The sequence below is a fragment of the Gekko japonicus genome, unplaced genomic scaffold (genome assembly GCF_001447785.1).
Source record: "Gekko japonicus isolate JY-2015 unplaced genomic scaffold, Gekko_japonicus_V1.1 scaffold115, whole genome shotgun sequence".
Lineage (NCBI taxonomy): Eukaryota > Metazoa > Chordata > Lepidosauria > Squamata > Gekkonidae > Gekko > Gekko japonicus.
The window spans coordinates 1,645,676-1,663,922 of record NW_015163095.1 but is presented as its reverse complement, the minus strand read 5'-3'; the positions used below and the strand labels follow the sequence as shown (position 1 = coordinate 1,663,922).

Sequence of the window (18,247 nt, the reverse complement as noted above, 5' to 3'; positions counted from 1 at the left end):
ATTAGTAGTAATTTCCCCCTGTAAAGTTTTGATGGCTTTGATGTTTTTTGACAGTGCCTGTTCTTTAATTTTGTATACAAGTAATCGAAGTGTACGTGGAGATTTTATCCAGTATTTTTGTTTTGTGAATAGTAAAAAGGTAAAGGTAAAGGTTCCCTTGCTCGAAAGCCAGTCGAGTCCGACTCTAGGGTTGCGGTGCTCATCTCCGTTTCAAAGCCGAAGAGCCAGCGCTGTCCGAAGACGTTTCGTAATTTTGGAAGTCTCTAAGAGGGCTAGGCTTCTCTTTTCTGTGTTTAGTTCTTGTAAAGTATGTTTTGACCCTGTTTGTTTGTGTTGACTATCTAGTGCATTGATTTTATTTGTTATATCTTGTTCTAATTTTTGTTTCTGTTTTTTCAGGAATGATGCTTTGGATATGATGATTCCTCTAATCACTGGCTTCAGAGCATCCCAAGTCACGCTAGGAGAAATATCGTCTCGTGTGTTGGCGTCAAAATAATTTTTAATTTCCTCTTCTACTTCCTCCCTGAATGATTGGTTTTCCAACAAAGAAGTGTTCAGTGTCCACTGTCTGTGTTTTTTACTCAAATCAAAGTGGGATAATTCACAATTTAACCACGCATGGTCAGACCATTTCAAGGGTTCTATGTTGGATGAAGAAACATTATTTAGTAATGATGGTGACAGAAGGATGAAGTCGATCCTCGTATGAATGTTATGTACTGCTGAAAAGTATGTGTAGTCTTTTCCCCCCATATGTGTAAGACGCCAAATATCTCCACCACCTCTGAAATCAGTGCCTCATGCTCCCTGCCAACAGACTGACAGGCAATGGGGGGAGGGGGCCCAGATGGGGAAGGGGAGCCAAGGCTTAGGAAGGGGTCCCTTAAAAACTACTAGGGGGCCAGGTCCTGTGGGCCCCGCAGGAGCGACAGGCCTGGTGATAGGGGTGGTATCAAGGAACAAGGGACTGTATCATGGAGCAAGAATTGCTCAATATATGCAGAGGTGCAGCTGAGCTTCCTGCGTCTTACAGTAGAAGCTTACCTGAAAAAGATATCTCGCAGAGGCTTATCTGGCTTGGGAGTGATCATCTGCTCCCGTAGCAGCTCCAAGGAGCAGCTGTAGACATAGACAGGGCAGCGGACTCGGCAGCTCTCACTGATGTCAGGCTGAGACACCTGGCGGCTGAAGGAGATACGTGCTTCTCTTCTTGGTGTAGCATCGGGATCTGCAGTCTCATGGCCAATTTCTGTAGATGAGATACCCCACGGGAAATGAGCAGGTCTCTCATACTTGGCAACCACCTGGTTCAGTACACCACCACACTCAGCATTGCTTCAGAGCAGTGTTGTTTTCATGTCCCCTTTTCCCCAACCTCTAGCACCGTATTTAACTGTGCTCCCCCTGCTATTATGTAGCATACACCAACTCCATGCTCTGTTGCTTAATGAGGAATGAGTACAAGACTAGCACATGCAGGGGTGTCATCCTGTCCATCTTCTCTGAACAGTCCTGTCTATCACTCTGTCAGAGTCTCAACTACCTCATCATGAGAGCACTGATAAAAGGACAAAGTGAGTAGATAGGGTTAGGGTCCATTGTTCCCATGTATACGTCAACATGAAGCTTATGAGATAGCCTGAGATAACAATAGTAAAGCAATCAACAAACATTTTAAAAATAAAGGAACGCAAAAAGTCATCCAGGAGAAAGTTCACATTAAAATAACAGGATATTGTTGAGGCCATGACGAAAAGACATAATTTGCCTTATGAGCTTCCAACAGTTTAGTTTTGTTTTAGGCATGCTCAGAAACACACTGCAGTGCTGCATATTTCATCTTGTAGCCATCTGCCTTGCGTCTGGGTCTAGGCAGCTTTTCAGCACACTGCAGTATAATTGTCCGATGGCATAAATACAGTTAATAAACTTTGGCTGGTGCAAACTACAGCGCTAGGTCCCCTTATTTGAAGAACACATCTTGCCAGTCTTAAGACAACTATACAGGCTGCCTTTTGTTTCTGGGCTGGTTATGATATTTATAGCACCAAGCAGCTCGGGATCAAGGTACCTCAGTAAAGAACTACTTCTTTCCACATACACCTACTCATCTGTTGAAATAATTCTTTGCAACCCTCCTATGCCCTCCTCCTTTATAGGAGGCATAGGGAATCAATACAAAAAGCATGGCCATTTCAGCGGAGGCACCCCAAAATGCAGAACGGCCAGTGCTGCCAGTTCTGGGTTGGGAAACTCCTGGAGACTTTTGGGGTAGAGTCTGGGGAGGGCAGGGTTTGGAAGGGGAGGGACCTCAGCAGGCTACAATGCCATTGAATTCACCATCCAAAGCTGCCATGTTCTCACGGGAAACCGAATTCTCTTGTCTGGAGATCAGTCTCCAGCCATCACCAGGAGATTGGTAACCCTAAGAATGCCCACCCTTCAGCCTGGTGGCAAATTTACTAAAACAGTAAAGTAAAAACATAGCTTTGCTACTTTAAAACAAAAAATTATTATTTCCTGCTTCAGTTGCAAAGATTTTTGGCTGCTGATGAGCAATACTATTACAATTTTAATTTTAAAGCTGTTTCAGCACTCCAGAGAGTTATCATCACAGCCCAGAAGATTATTGGCTGTCCTCTCCCGTTCCTGGAGGAATTGTATAGTTCTCAATACTTGAAAAAAGCAAAGAACATTCTGCAGGATTTGTCACACCCTGAACACTCCCTGTTTGAACTGCTGCCTTCGGGTAGAAGATATAGGACAATTAAAACAAGGACAAACAGATTAAAAATAGTTTTTATTCGAGAGCTATTATTGCTTTAAATGCTGTATGAAATTGGAATTTGGGTGACATTGGTGGTTTAAGTTGCAATGTGAACCTTAAGGGAGTTATGGGATGGTTGTGAATGGTTGTGTGAGTGTATGAGTATGGTTGTAGATCACCGAATGATTGCACCTTTAATTTCGTTGTACTATGTACAATGACAATAGTATATTATTATTATTAGGCCTGCTGACATGAAAGAAGACTAGGAGGCATGTGGGAATAGAATGGACCTGTAGATGGAAACATGCTGGGAAAACTGAAGCCATTGTTCTGTAGTAGCTATTCTGAAGGCCACAGAAGACCACAGTAACATCTGTTAGCAAAGCATAGGGGTAGATAAGAGAACAATGGGAGTTTGTGAATAGTCTAAAACAAGGGAGAGAAACCATATATGTGATGCTCTCATCACTAAGGTGTCAGAATTGTACTGAGCATGCTTGAAAGGAACTGTTTATTGCAACTATAAAAGCTAACCCCCTTGGCTGTTTTGATAGGCCTTCCCGTAATTCTTTAAAGCTTGCTCCAGCTGTTTTAAATGAAACCTCACCTGTGTGCTTAATTGGACCGGGGCACACAAGAACCCATATTTGGATCACGCTACTTTTAATGTTCTATTGGTTTTATTCTGTTTGACCGCATTTTCTACGCTGCTGTTGGAATTGTAGATGCTTTGCTGCTTCATATCTTAGAGGGTCATTTTTATGACATGATTTTTATTGTCCTGTTTTAAATGTTTAAACTGCTACAGTAATATTTTGATTGAGGGCATGATAAACATTTTAAATACGGCCTGGCAGCTTTTTTTCACCATCTGTCACAATAGCTCTCCTCGTTTGAAATCTGTACGTTCTCCTGGATATTTACTCTCTCCCTACATTTGCTTTCTTCAAGGGCACTTCGGTATTTTTCAGGTGCCAAGTTTCAACAAGTGTCAAAAAGCCTATCTAGATGACAATTCATTAACTCTGATAATTCAAAATGAAATCTGCTGCCCAACCTCTGAAGCTACAGGTTATAGTATGGATTCGGTCTGTTCTTTTCTGCATCCTATTTTTACAAAAAGAGGGTGCTAGAAATAGAAGCAGCAGTGCCATACAAACGCTCTGCAAAAAAGTAACATAACTTGCTCATTCAAATTCAGCTTTTTCTTGTAGACACTCATTTTCTACAAGCACATGACACCGAAATCTTTGGCTGAATAACTTGTGCGATGTTTCCTCTACCACTCCATATGAGCTGCCCTTTCAAGGCCACAGATTCATAAGATACTGCCTTTTGCTCTGCAAATTGCAAGTCTAAAGCAGGTTTCCATATCATATGACTCACAGGTAGGTTGCAGCAGCCCCCTGTCCAAATACTTGCAGCTCTCTCTCTCTTGGTTTCTACCAGCAGCTTGTCTTTCCTGGTCCCTTTTGTATGCAGCTAAATGTAGCTGTGTTGAGATGGCAGGAAGAGAAAGCAGCAGCAGAGAGGGAGAAAATATTCACCCCCTAGACAGCTTTTTTAAAAAAAATTACTATCTGGTGACTGATTTGCAAAGCTGTTCTCTCACCTGATCCTCCAAGGAAGTAGAAAGCAGCAGCAGAGAGAAGAGCATGTGTGCTATGCCTTTTTGGAAGTGCTGCTAGGCAGCAGAGCATGTGTAGGCTTGCTTGTTTCCTTGCCTAGTAACTGTGTCAGTGTGAAGGCAGGACTAGAGAGTGCAATTTTCTACAGGGAAGATTGTGGCCCAATTTAAACGGTGAGGCAAAGAGCCTCCCCTGTACAATTTTGCATGGGTCTAGAACCTCAATGAAACTGCTGCAAGCCATGCAAAGTAGCTATCCGTGCTTAGTTAGCAAGCCAGCACAATATCTGAAAGGACTATGGAACTTTTAGTGGTCACTTACCGTGAGGGGTCCTTCTCCTCTGAGTAAAGGAGGACATCTGCATGGGTTATTCCCACCGTGCCAATAGGGAGGCAGGAAGAAGTTTTTCCCCTTCCTGTTGGCGCCTTCGGAATAGCCCCTCCTTAGTTCTGGGACTCCGAAAGCTGTGTGCATAGCCTGAAGTGCGAAATCTTGCCCTATAACTATAAACGTTAACTCAAACAGATAATAACATGTGAAAACAGCATGCGAAAAAACAAGGCAGACTGAAGGGTAGTCAAGAGAAGAGACCAGCACAGATAGAACTTCAGAAACAAACTCAGAAAGATGACTGATCCTCCAAGGAAGTAGAAAGCAGCAGCAGAGAGAAGAGCATGTGTGCTATGCCTTTTTGGAAGTGCTGCTAGGCAGCAGAGCATGTGTAGGCTTGCTTGTTTCCTTGCCTAGTAACTGTGTCAGTGTGAAGGCAGGACTAGAGAGTGCAATTTTCTACAGGGAAGATTGTGGCCCAATTTAAACGGTGAGGCAAAGAGCCTCCCCTGTACAATTTTGCATGGGTCTAGAACCTCAATGAAACTGCTGCAAGCCATGCAAAGTAGCTATCCGTGCTTAGTTAGCAAGCCAGCACAATATCTGAAAGGACTATGGAACTTTTGGGGTGCAAACTACACAAGTGTGCCTACTTTTCAAGGACTGCAGCACAGTTCAGACAAGACTTTGAGCCCATGCAAAGTTGCATGGAGGAGGCCTCACTGTGAGAGCAAAGCAGGCAAAAGAATCAGTCTCAGATAGGATTTCTTTTTCCTTTGTATACAGATGGATGCCACCTGCCCCACCAAGAGGTGTGAGTGCCCATACCTGCCTGGAAGCTGCATTCTCTTGCACAGTCCCACTGTTATGGGCTGCTCCCTTACTGGTGAGAGAAAATCACTGTTCCCCTGCCTACAGAGCCCGTGCATATCACAGCCGAAAACCAAACACCCCCACCCAAGATCCTAAGCACAAGAGACTAGTTGTGCTGCAGAAGCAAGATCAATACCATTGGCTGGTGTGACACTGACAGTTGGAAGTGACCCTGCCGCCTCCAGCTCCTGTTCTCCTTCGGAAGGTGTTGATTCAGCGTTTTCTGACTCATAAGCTATCAATCTCTGTATGTCTGGAAAAGAAAATTGGAGTACAGGGCTACCATGTAGGATTCGGTATATATCCCTTCTTTCCCTCTTCTCACTGCTAATGCACAGCACAGACCGGGAGGAGGGGTGCCTTGGATCCGTGGGAAACTCACTTAGTTGTGCAGCTGTGGATTTTGTAGCACAAAGAAGACATTTCTTAAATTGGACATCGAGAATTAATGTGCTGTGATCACACTCAATTACATTCATATCAAATACTGCAATCAGCTTAGACAGAACTACATGAGGATAGAATGCAGCGCTGGGTTAACTGTTCAGCATCTGGCTCTATTTTTTAAATTAAGTTTCCATACTTGATGAAATCTCAGAATAATTTATGCAAAGTAAGCAAATATATGCAAAGTGGCTTAATTTGTATGGTTTGCACCAGTGGCAGGATTCAACTTTCATTTCTTTGGCACAATGATTTCTTCTGTATCTGGCCTACTACTGTATTGTATGAGGATCAGGGATCTCCTTTTCTTCTGGCAGCTGTCCAGTTCCCTTACCTGAGAATGTAGCTGGGAGAAAGATGAGGAAAAGATGCTGTGGATTGGCCAGTTTAGCATAGCATCGCCACTGGGGGAAGAGGTTTTCAGACACACCTGCTGGTGAGATATCATCGCCTGACCCCTCCATATTGTTTGAAGTCTAAGACAGAGCAAATCCAATTTTATCATGCCATGGGGCTTTCTGATACTGTGGCCCAGTTCCCCATCCCGATGAAACAATGAAAGGATTGGAGCTAAATCTGCAATTTCCATCAATTGCCCCTTCCCACTGCAGGGCAATTGATGGAGACTGCAGATTTCCCAATATCATTCCTTAGGATCCCCTATCCCACAGGAGCAGCATTCCCAGTTCCCACCCAATTTCATTCCTTAGGACCCCCTATCCCACAGGAGCAGCATTTCATGGAAATCAGTGGGCTACAGTGGGAGGGGGGAAACAGGCAACTACCATTCTGCTATTAGAAAACTAAGTCTGGATCCGAACACAGTCTTGGATTCAAACACAATTATAGAAACAGAACTGCAACACCAAGGAAGATCTGAAGCTCCCTTTCAGCCAGTGTAAGGATGTATTTCCATTCCACCCTCCAGGGAAATAAGTAGCCAGGCTTCTGCACACAGTATCTGCCGCAGACCAAGCCTTTGGAAAATGTCTCATTGGTGCCCATGTGACATAAGGCCACCTCTCTTCAGGCATTAGATAACTCCTCTGAGGCAGAGTGGGAGAAGTAAACCTCTCCACTGCAGAAGAATGGCAGTTTCCTGAATACAGAACATGGAAGATGCCACATCTCGGGGGTTTATGGCACCTTTGGCAATGTAATACTGAGCTCACAAGGCTGCTGTACCTGCTGGGCATTTGTGGAAGTGGCCGTGTCCTTGTTGCCAACAGAGTGGTAAGGGCCAGTTGGATCCTGCTGCTCCAAGGACATGGGGGCTTTCGGTTCTGCTGGAAGGGAAACAAGGAGGTCAGAGATCAGAGGAATGAAGCAAGGCAGGCACCAGTTCGTGTGCTCCTCTTACCTTGGATCACTGGGAGCTTAAATGGAGGAGGGTGGCCATCTCGGTCCCTCTGTAGCACCTGCTCCATGAAAGTTACATGGTCTCTGCCCGACAACGTAATTTCCCTGTCGCTGAGGTCATGCTGGAGGCAGCCATGAAAGAGGCTGAGAAGCATTTCATTAGGCAGGAAAGAAGAGTCCTTTGTGATCCCATCATCCTCTGCTACAGAACAGAAGTCACCAGCATGAGTAAAACAATTCTCTGGTGTTTCAGCTCAAAACACCTACCCACAGTTCAGCTACCTGGAAACCCCACAGGGCTGAGGAAAGCAACTGCATTCACCCTATCTCCTCCCAGATCAGCTGAAAACAAGAGAAATGCCTTTATGGAGAGAACCATTAGAACTAAGAGCATCTCTCCTCCTTTGTCTGCACTCCCCCTACCATACCCAGTGATAGCCATGAGAAGAAATTAGTTTCTAAAAGAGATGTACTAGGACTCTTGTACTCTGTGAGCCGGAAGCCTTGCACCTTAACACGGAAGAAACTTCAGGAGTGAGAAGTGCAAATTCTACATTGCACATCATCTTATTTATTACTGTTTTACAAATTCCAGAAATTAGAAGCAGTGCTGAAAATTGACTTCTGGACTAAGATCAGATGCTCTGGAGCTGAGTCAGCCATGGCCTTCTCCCTCTATGCCCCCTCCTCAGGTTGTGTCAGCAAAAAGCTTCAAAGATAAGAAACACTTGCCTCCTGTCAGCATCAGGAAGAACATTTCAATCTGCTGACATTTGGGGAGCAGCTTCATGAGGTCAAACTGGAAAGGAATCTCATGTACACGGGAACCACTTCCAGTGTCACGACCTGTAACAAGAACCAGGACTGTAAACCCAGCTAGGCCCCACAGGCACAGACCATCTAGGAAAGCACTTGCTAGCAGAATCACCTTCGGTGGCAGTAGCCTTGGGGTCACATGCTGGGAAGATCCAGTCCTTATTCTGGCACAGCTGGCTGATGTACTCAAAGGCAAGGATGGTATGGATGCACATCAGGTCTCGGGGGAAAAGCTGGAATACAGACCTGAAGTTAAGACACAAGTGTAGTGCCAAGAGGCAAAAGGTTCTTTTTCACTGAGGGATGCAAAGGCAATAAGCATGCAAGTGGTGAAGGAAAACAGACAGTTTAATTGAGATCTCTCTGGTAATGTACAGAAAGGAAACCAAGAGGTCACAACAAACAAAGAATAAACCCTTACACCCCTTCTGCTGACTGGGAACCCTGAAGAATGACAGCAGGTGGACTCCTATGAATGGCTGGTTTACCCAGCACTGCTCTGGGGTCCAGCCTGAGTAGAGGTTCAATAATAGGATGGTTGCCAGGGACTTTTATACTATTTTAGGATAACATAATTTTCATTTGTGTGCATATGTGCATGCTTTCCCCATAACTGACCTTGGAGGGAAGCAATACATCCCAAGTTCAACTGATAAACAGTGTGGGGCAGCAAGTGTCCAATACAGATACTCCTTATATTCCAATATGAGGTCCATCAGCTTAACATGAAAACCCATTCCCAAAGTGCAATAACAAGAGATATGTGAATAATAAGGAAGAAAACATGTTTTTGAGAGTGTATCTTCAGTGCCTATAACCTCTTCAGGTCTGACCCACAGGGCATCTTGGGTACAGATGGAGAAACTGCTCCTCGAATTACAATGGTCTTCTGCAAGTGCCACTACAACAAGGCTGGCCAACTTGGCTACAAGTAGGTCAAAATGGCTCTAGTATGTCAAATGGCACTCAAGGCATAGAGCTATGAGGCAAACTGTGCCCAACTATACAATTGTTAGCCATATAACTATGGAATCCATCCATTTTCAAATAAGACACCCAAGATACCAGATATGGTCAAGATGTGGGGAGATAAGGTAAGTGGTTATTACAGCAACAGTTACTTGAGCTGTGCTGGTTGTCATAGCAAAGGCTCCCTACCCAAACAGCATGTTGACAAGACTCCCTTCCCCTGGCCTTCAAGGCAATGATCCCAGGGGTTCCACGTCCCCTATACTTCCCCTACCACAGAAACATACCGCTTTGGGGATTTTCTGGTAAGACAGGCCATGCAGGTGCTGCCAGCTGTCTGATGAACTATCCACATAGCCGCTCTGTGGCTCCACCCAGCACTCTGTGACAAGGTTCAGCTCCATGTCCACCTCAATGGCCTCTACCTCTGTGTCATTGTCATCATCTGTGGAGAAACTTGAAGGCAAATGAGATAATGTAAGCATGGCCAGGGCCTGAAATGGATGGCCCAGGCTCACCTGATCTCGTCAGATCTCAGAAGCTGAGCAGAGTCAGCTCTGGTGGTACTTGGATGGGAGACCACCAAGGAAGTCTAGGGTTCCTACATGTAGGGAAGCAATGGCAAACAACCTCTGAAGGTCTCTCTCTTGCTTCGAAAACCCTAGGAGGTTGCCATACATTGGCTGTGACCTGAAGGCACTTTCCACAACCAAGCATGGCCAGATCATGCCTGAGTGCTCCACCACAATGACCCTTACTGCTCCCCAAAGCCTTAGTGTTTACTACACCCAAACTCCAATAGCATTCATGAGTCCCTTTTCCTGCCTGCAGTGGCAGGATCCCTTCCTGGATTCCCCTGATGGGATTCCCTCCCCTTACCTGTCTTTAGTAGAAGTTGAATGTGGTGGAAATAGCACATATTGGACAATGCAAGTGAGCGTCTCACTGCCATGGTCTCTTGAGGAATTGCTCTGTGGAAGAAAAGAATGTGAGCCTTTTCTACTACCCTATTACCTTTATTCCAAGGCACCATCCTGCACTCTAAACGCAAGGAGAGAAGCAGCCAAGCACTACGACTTGCAGCCACCTTGCTGCACCAGATACAACTCCATGGCTCAACATGTTTTACTGGCCAGAGCCAGTGAGGTAAGTCAAGAACAGATCTAGCATGTGTTTTTTCTGTATCTACACTGATGCTGGGAAAGATAGAAGGTCAAAGAAGAAGGGGACAGCAAAGGATGAGATGGTTAGACAGTATCACCGATGCAACGAACATGAAACTGAGCAAACTTCAGAGAACGGCGGAAGACAGGAGAGCCTGGCGTGATCTGGTCCATGGGGTCGGACTCGACTGTGCGACTGAACAACAAAAACCTCTGGGAGATGTGCTTTTGCTTGGGAATATGATAATACTGCATTTTCAGAGCCAGTTATCAAACAAAAGATTTACCCGCATAGGGAACTCCAACACCATGTTGATAATCCCATCACCACTGGATGCAAAATGAAAGCCCTCAGACAGACGAACTCTGCAAATTGGAAGAGAACAGTGGTAATTACTGCGCACCCACTGCAGTGCTTGACATTTCAATATTCCCTATTTCCTCCCTCCATTACTGAAAACACAGTTGCATCTTTACACCAATCTATCCTATGCTAGCAACGGTAACTGACTCACTCTCATACAAAAATGACCCATATACAACCAAACTGTCTTTAACATCACATCACAAGTACTTTTGCAGGCCCCCTTTGGGCCCTGCAGATGAGACGTGCACTTACTCTGTTAGAGTGGACAGCAACTGTGCCACAGCTGTGATGGGCAAGGCAGGTACCAGCCCTGACTGCACACACCAGATCCAGCGCTGGTGATAGAAATAGCGAGACAAGGAGGCCAAGGTGGAGGAAGCTGTACGGTTAGCTACCATGGTAAGCGGGCCTGACATGGGGGGATTCTCCAGTGGTAAAAGGCATGGAACACGATAGTCAGAGGGTAGCTTCTCGTATCTGGACAGAGAGAGAAAGCAGCAAAAATGAGAAAGCAAATCTGCCGCACAGCTTTCTGTACTCTAGGTTGGTCACTGCTGCTGTCCATGAACCACACTTTGAGGGGCTGGTAGGCCACCTCTGTGTCTTCTAAGCTTCAGCTCCATCCATCACACAAGCCATACTAATCCTACTGTGCAGGAAAAGGACTATGAGCAGACTGGCAGATATACCAGAAGCAATTAAATCCTACATTAAGACAATGTAAATTCTGCTTCCAGAAATTAATACTTCCCCTGACCTGGATAGCCCAGCCTAGTCCAACCTTGTCAGATCTTGGAAGTTAAGCAAGGTCAGTCCTGGTCAGTATTTGGATGGGAGGCCACCAAGGAATTCCAAGGTCATGACAAAGAGGCAGACAATGGCAAACCACCTCTGAACATCTCTTGCCTTGAAAACCCTTCAGGGTCACCATAAGTTTGCTGTGACTTGAAAGCAAAAAAAAAAGCACCCAAAAACCCAAAACTTATTTCAAGAATTAGTTCTGTTTCTTAAATTCCAGAAAGAATTTAGGGTTTTAAAAGGGAGGGGGGGAAACAGGAGCAGTAAAATGCAAGCGTAGAAAGGGAAAAAGTGCAGAACACAAACACTAGGATTGAGGCACCAGTAGGACAAAGAATAGTAAATATAAAACAGGGAGAAGGAGCTGTATGAGTAATAGAAGACAACTCTGTGACAACTCCTTGGTCTGCTTTTCCTCTGAAATCATCCTTTTGACCTTTGCTTTCTTAAAAAGCCAGGGTCCTTGGCTGACAAAATACATGCTGTTTACTGCCTCTGGCAGCAACACTCACAAGTTCCAGAAGCCTCAACCTGCAAAAAAATTCTGACATTCAGCACACCCATGTCTGCATTTATTGCTTCACCCCAAAGCTTGCCTGCTGCAGACCCAGTAAACCTCTCAGGAATGAATGCTCTTTGGATGTAAACAAATATATATGCCCCATCCCTGCTACCTGATGAGGAGCTTCTCCAAAGGCTTGTGCAGTGCTATAAGGCAAGGCCTGTCTGACAGGGTTGGTTGGGCCCCAGACACAGGAGGTGACTTTGATGGCGAGCTGCTGCCCAGGACCTTCCTCTTCACTTTTGGAGTGGCCTCCTTACTCTGAACTCTGTGGGGAAAGCGCAGCTGCAGGATACGATCTCGTAATTCTTCCACAATCTGTTGAAGTAAACATACACAAAAAGAACTTCTTATGTATGAAGAACAACTGATAGGGAGCTGTTCTTAGGACCTCTCTCTACAGAGGCCACAATGAACAACATTCAAATTGGGAGAGTTTGGAATAAAAGCTCCCACAAGTTCATCACACCTCACCCCAATGTGAGGGGAGCTGAGATACTTCCACATTTGGCCTGGGTTTATTCTCACTCGCGTCAGGGTTTGCTCATAGTTCTCCAGAAAGATGCTCTGTTGCTGCCACCACCACCCCCTGCCCACTGCCAGGTAAGAGAAGGGAAGGGATGAGAGGGGATCTGTGGGGTTGATGTGAGGCAGAGGATCACGGTTTCTACTTCCTTTTTGAAATCTTCCATTTTAAGTGCTTATGAGGAAAGACTGCAGAAATCAAATATAAACAAACTCATCACTAGCTGACTCAATCCCACAATCTCTCCAATACTACCTTGCTCTGGCCAGCAGTATTACCTTCCACATCAGAGATCATTTAAAATAATAGACCAACAACCCTGCAAGGGAGTTTCTTTCAGAGCCTACGAACTGCCAGCATGTCCAGCAAGATCTGTATCAGCTTCAGAAACGCCATGCCAATTTGAAAGAAATTTGCTTCCAAAAGCCTTCCTATCATTGGGAACGGAGAGGTTGAGGTATTCCAGCCAGTTTTGGGTACTAATTCCACTGTTACTTACCCTGGAAGTGAAGCGTCTAATCTATAAGCCCAAGAATGAATTCAGAGGCAGTTAAAGGCCCAGGTGGAAGCTTTGCTCTTTGGAAGTGCTTAAGCTTTCAACATCAGTCCAACAGATGCCTACCCAGACAATGCTTGTTGAATAAATATGTTTTTCCTCTCTTTTAGTGTACACCAATGATACTTACTGCTCTGGCCTGGATAGCCCAGGCTAGCTCGACCTTGTCAGAGCTCAGAAGCTAAACAGCATTGGCCCTAGTTAGCATTTGGATGGGAGACCGCCAGGGATGCTACGCAAAGGCAGGGGAAAGGCAAACCACCTCTGAACATCTCTTGCCCTGAAAACAATTTGGGGCTGCTATAAATTGGCTGTGGCTTGACAGCAAAAAGAACACAAAAAAACTTACCAAGACCCAAGGAAAGAAATCTGGTACTTACTTTGTTCCTGATCTTTGCAAGTGTCCCAATTGGGAATCCCAGCCGAAGAACCATGCAGGGGGCTTTGGAAATTATCCGAACCACATAAAATGAAAAAGGAAGCAGATCCTCTGAGCTGTAGAACAGAGGAACAGCCAATAGCAGGTGGAATAGTCTCACAACGGCAATGAGCCTCAATATAGGCCTGACAAAGAATTTCTAAACTAGAGCTACTACTCTCTTAAAAAAAAGAAAAAGGCTAGGTCAGTGGTGTGGGGGCAGGGTTGGAATTGTTCTGTGCTCTCAAAATGGCAGTCTGCTGATCTCTAGTTATGAAATCATGGCATAGATGAACAACAGGATGGCTTCAGAGCACTGTCCCAATGACTTGGTGGCAACAGGCATAAGCTACGCCTAACTGCTGAGAGTTCATGAGTGTAGCCCCTCCCCTCAGACTCCACCTCTTTCTGGGCTGGCCTTAGGATGCAGCAGCTCAGACCCATTTCATGACCTCACCTGCACATGAGCTTGACATAGGAGTAGCCTTCCACCAACACAAAACTACTCCAGTCACGGAGCAAAGAAGTTAGCGCAGAGTGCGAGATGCGGCATTGGATAGTGCTATAGCGTCCATTGCTGCCTGGGGTGTGCAAATGCTTTGGAACTGGCCTGTGAATATACCAAACAGTTACTACAAACAAAACAACACACAGCGAATTTGGCACTCTGCCACGTGAGATCTCTGTGTATGTTTCCACAACGGGAGCCCCCCCAGCAACCCAGCCTGCACGTACATGTCATGCTCCAAGAGAATAACAATGCGGTGCATATGCAGCCACCGCTGCCAGAAATTGGCATCCATGGAAAGGATGGGCTTCCAATAAGCAGCAAACTGTGAGTGGCTGGAGTCTGAGCTGCTGTGCTGCAGCGACAGTACCTGAAACAAACAAAATCCTCCATAAGTACCTTATATTTACTCTACGAGGGAGAGAAGCCCCGTTCCCCTCCAGAAGGCAGAGCCACGATAAGCATTTAAGCACAAAGGTAAATGATACAATCCCAAAGGAGCTCATAATCTTTATTAGGTCAGAAATCTAACAGCAGACTCACTAATCACTGCCACTATTTGGTCTGGGTTCTATCCATTACATGTGAGAAGGCTCTCTTAAGAGCATATTCAGTACATAGTGAAAACAAACCAAGAAATGTCTCAAACCTTTCCCCCCTAGCACTCTGCCATTTGCTCCCACTCTGGTCATGAAAAGAGCTCCTATCAGACTGCCTATGACTGACAGACCATGGAAAACTGTTAAGTCCTTGATGTTATTTATATGGTGGTCAAATGACTGCAACATTCATGAGTGGGAGATAAATGAATTAGCCAAATGTACTATATCTGTGGCATTATCCACACTCTGCTCAAAACCAACAATATTTAGAAAACATTTACAAATAACTGGTTAAGTTAGAAATGCTACTAATACATAGAACCACCAATGTGATGGCTAGGCTGTGAGGAACATTCCTCTCTTCCTGTGTAGAGTTTGCAGGAAGGGGCACAAAGAATTACATGTGCTCAAAGCAGGAAACTGTGTGAGAACCTAAAAAGGAGCAAGTAGGTTTTGCCTACAGAATAACCATAAGGAACATCTTTTTGACCAGCAGCCACAGCCAAATCAATGCAGATACATCAGAAGTAGCACAGTAAATATAAATACAAACAAAAAATTATATTGGCCCCGGTCACACGGGCCGGATAACGCGGGTGTGTGTGTGTGTGGCTGTTTGCGCCGTCGCAGTTTGATCCGCGATTATGTGATCAGACACGACGGCGGTGCAGCGGGGTTTCGTCGGTCGGCGGCAGCGGCAAAGAGGACGGCTGGAGGGAATAGCTGCATGCTGGAGCAATCACACCACCCGATTCTGTCAGCAGCCCGTGGCAAATGGGTTGCTAGTACTTCTTGGCAGGTATTTTTTAACTGCGGGTTTTCAGTGGGAAGCCACGGGTGCGCTACACTTGCCAGATGTGGCGGTGTGATTGCACACGAATAATCCACCCGGCATCCGTGGCTCTCCCACGGCAAATTCGCCTTGTGAACGGGGCCTTAATTTACCTAGTTAGCTGATAATGGAGACAGATACTCTGGAGGTTACTAGAATTCAACCTAATGACTTTCTGTAAAGTTGTGATAGGTTAGGCCATTTCAATATAAGTCATTTGCCCCAGATTTGATGCTGTTTGGAAGTGAGGCCCCCCCCCACTTCCCCACAGCACTGAGGTGCATTTGTGAACCTCCTGGGGTTTCAGCAGCTTTTCTCCAATCCTTCCCAAACTTGCTTTGCTGCAAAGATTTAGCAAAGATCACAGCAAAGCCTGGAGAGTTGCCATGTGGATAGAAAAGTTGATTCTGCTAACATGACAGCTCCTAACCCCTATGGTGGCCATTCACCACATGATTAGGGGGCTCTTTCATTTTTTAAAAATTAGAGCCATCAGTGTATCATGTTCTAGGAATCTCCAACATTCATTTTTTTTAAAGTTTCTAGCCTTTTTATTGTGAAAATATAAAAGGAAAGGCCTATCTCTGCAACTAAAGGAGCTAGAGACTTACTTATTAAAATGAAAGCTGGGAATTCAGAGAACCTGATACATAGATTGAATTGCCGATTTTAAAAAACCTGCAAAAACCCTGGTTGCCTGGGGTGGGGCTGCTACCAGGGAGCTTAGGCAGGAAAACAATGGGGGAAACTTGCCATGTGGAAGTCTTACTGCTGCTGCACTGTACTGGCAGGTCAACAGCAGCAGGAACAAGAAAACCATACAAGCCTGTCCCCATGTGGAAAACACCTTAGTCTGTGATAATTGTTTTAAATGAGCTGCTCTCAGTTTGCTGCTTTCAGGATCTTTAATGAACAGCCTTCAAAGATATACATTTTCTCATTGTAGATCTGGATAAGACAAAGGAGAATATTTGAACAACAAGATGATCCTGGGTCAGACAGCAATACTAAACAGGTCTATTCAGAACCCTCCTCTTGTCTATTAAAGTTTAGGCTAATGCATAGGCTGGAGTCTATGGCTCTTACATGTAGCATGATACTGTCATCTTCTTTTTCACCAAAAGGGTTAAATGCCTGGCTCTCCCACCCTTTGATATCAACATACAGCACAACCTCAGATCTCTACAAGGGGAGGGGGGAAGGAATTGTCCAGATAGGCAGCTGCTAAAGTAGATGTGAGAATCGTGTTTCCAATCTTTTAAGAAATGTACAGGGTGAGAAGACAGCATACCGGTGTGGTGGATCCTGGAGGAATGTAGAACAATGGCACCCCGTTTCTGGTGCTTTCAGGGATGGTGAAGTGCTCTGGGACATTATCAAATGACTGCAGATGAACCAGCATCTGGTCGGTTTGGTTGATGCTGAAAAGGTAAAATCACTGCAACCAGTTTCAAAGACACACAGTATCACATTGCATCAGTGCTAAGAAAACATTAATCTGCCTGGGATCATTACTGTCTCCCCACTGGTTATTTCCCCATAAGCGGAGCTGAGCCTTTTGCCCAATAATGAAGTTATCTTCTCTCCCACATAGGAAATCAGAGAACAAAATGCTTTTAAGAGCAGAGGCAAGACAGCAATGCTTAAGTCAGAAAAAAAAATCTTCATTCAAAGACCAGTTTATGTACCACTATTTCAACTGGGCAGAGATGTGTGCTGCTTGAACCCGCTGAAAGGACCAGTCAGGAAGGGGGTGTGTGTGGGGGGGGGGGGGTCCCATTCCACTACTGGGGGAAGCGCAAGCAAACCTTATTGCGAAGCCAGCCTCACCTCTGCAGGGTGTTCCAGAAGCGGCGAATTACAGTTGTGCGGTACAGGCTAGTGATGGGCTTCCTCATGGTGCAGCTGATGTCATGCAAGATGTCATAGCTGCCTTCCATAGTCACTTCAACCCACGTGCTACGTTTGGAAGGATCTAGAGGCCATGAAGACACTGCCAAGTACTCAATCCTCATATTGTGCTTCCACAACAGGACTAGCTTCACTTCTAACTGAGCACCACCTGCAATAAATACAGTGGGACTATGAAGAATTGTGGCCCTGTGAGGGTTATAGCTCTGCACCCACACTCGCCCCACCTCAAGGCCTTAGCTGCAATGTGCTTAGGAATAAAGACATGCTTCATCCCTAAGGGGTCCTGAATATATGCCTCTAAAACACACCATATCAAAGCTACTACCAGATCCGGAGTAAGACACTCACAACTGTTTGGTTTTTCTTAACAGAGACTCTTGGCAGTTCACCCTTTTATTGGCTATCTTCCTTCACACATTTTCCTTTACAGTTATTTTTCCATAGTGTGATTTGAGAGCACGTGGATCTAGGGACACTTAGCCAAGCCTCTGTCTCTCCCCCAATAGATCAATATCCCATAAAATCTCTGCACAAAAGCGACTAGGAAAATCATTTAAAGCTTCCCTACTATTATGGCCCAAGAAGGAACCTGATTCAGCAGCGACTCTGAGATTAGCTTTAATCCCTCATCTCATGCAAAGAACCAAGAAGGTAACTGTAAAACATTTTATTCCAATAGAGCAATTCAATTTTTAAAGCATTTTAAAGAAAGAATTGACTTTTCTGATTCTATGACAGCAATGCCTGTTTTATTTATTTCTTCATTTAGCAAAATTTAATGACAAATATTGCTTTGAAAATGACCATAA

General features: G+C 45.0%; 1 protein-coding gene across 1 annotated transcript in view; it reads right to left on the bottom strand.

Moving 5' to 3' along the window:
• SZT2 (seizure threshold 2 homolog (mouse)) overlaps positions 1 to 18,247 on the bottom strand; it is a 120,463-nt gene that overhangs the window by 58,927 nt on the left and 43,289 nt on the right. Inside the window, exons 10-26 of the mRNA XM_015406564.1 lie at positions 17,355 to 17,586; positions 16,816 to 16,945; positions 14,318 to 14,460; positions 14,040 to 14,192; positions 13,545 to 13,659; positions 12,195 to 12,400; positions 10,975 to 11,199; positions 10,643 to 10,721; positions 10,072 to 10,163; positions 9,480 to 9,648; positions 8,336 to 8,456; positions 8,140 to 8,253; positions 7,409 to 7,606; positions 7,234 to 7,334; positions 6,383 to 6,524; positions 5,741 to 5,857; positions 1,048 to 1,252 (exon numbers count right to left, since the gene is read on the bottom strand). Of these exons, the coding sequence (XP_015262050.1) occupies positions 1,048 to 1,252; positions 5,741 to 5,857; positions 6,383 to 6,524; positions 7,234 to 7,334; positions 7,409 to 7,606; positions 8,140 to 8,253; positions 8,336 to 8,456; positions 9,480 to 9,648; positions 10,072 to 10,163; positions 10,643 to 10,721; positions 10,975 to 11,199; positions 12,195 to 12,400; positions 13,545 to 13,659; positions 14,040 to 14,192; positions 14,318 to 14,460; positions 16,816 to 16,945; positions 17,355 to 17,586 (2,542 nt within the window). The remainder of the gene's footprint in view (positions 1 to 1,047; positions 1,253 to 5,740; positions 5,858 to 6,382; positions 6,525 to 7,233; positions 7,335 to 7,408; positions 7,607 to 8,139; positions 8,254 to 8,335; positions 8,457 to 9,479; positions 9,649 to 10,071; positions 10,164 to 10,642; positions 10,722 to 10,974; positions 11,200 to 12,194; positions 12,401 to 13,544; positions 13,660 to 14,039; positions 14,193 to 14,317; positions 14,461 to 16,815; positions 16,946 to 17,354; positions 17,587 to 18,247) is intronic.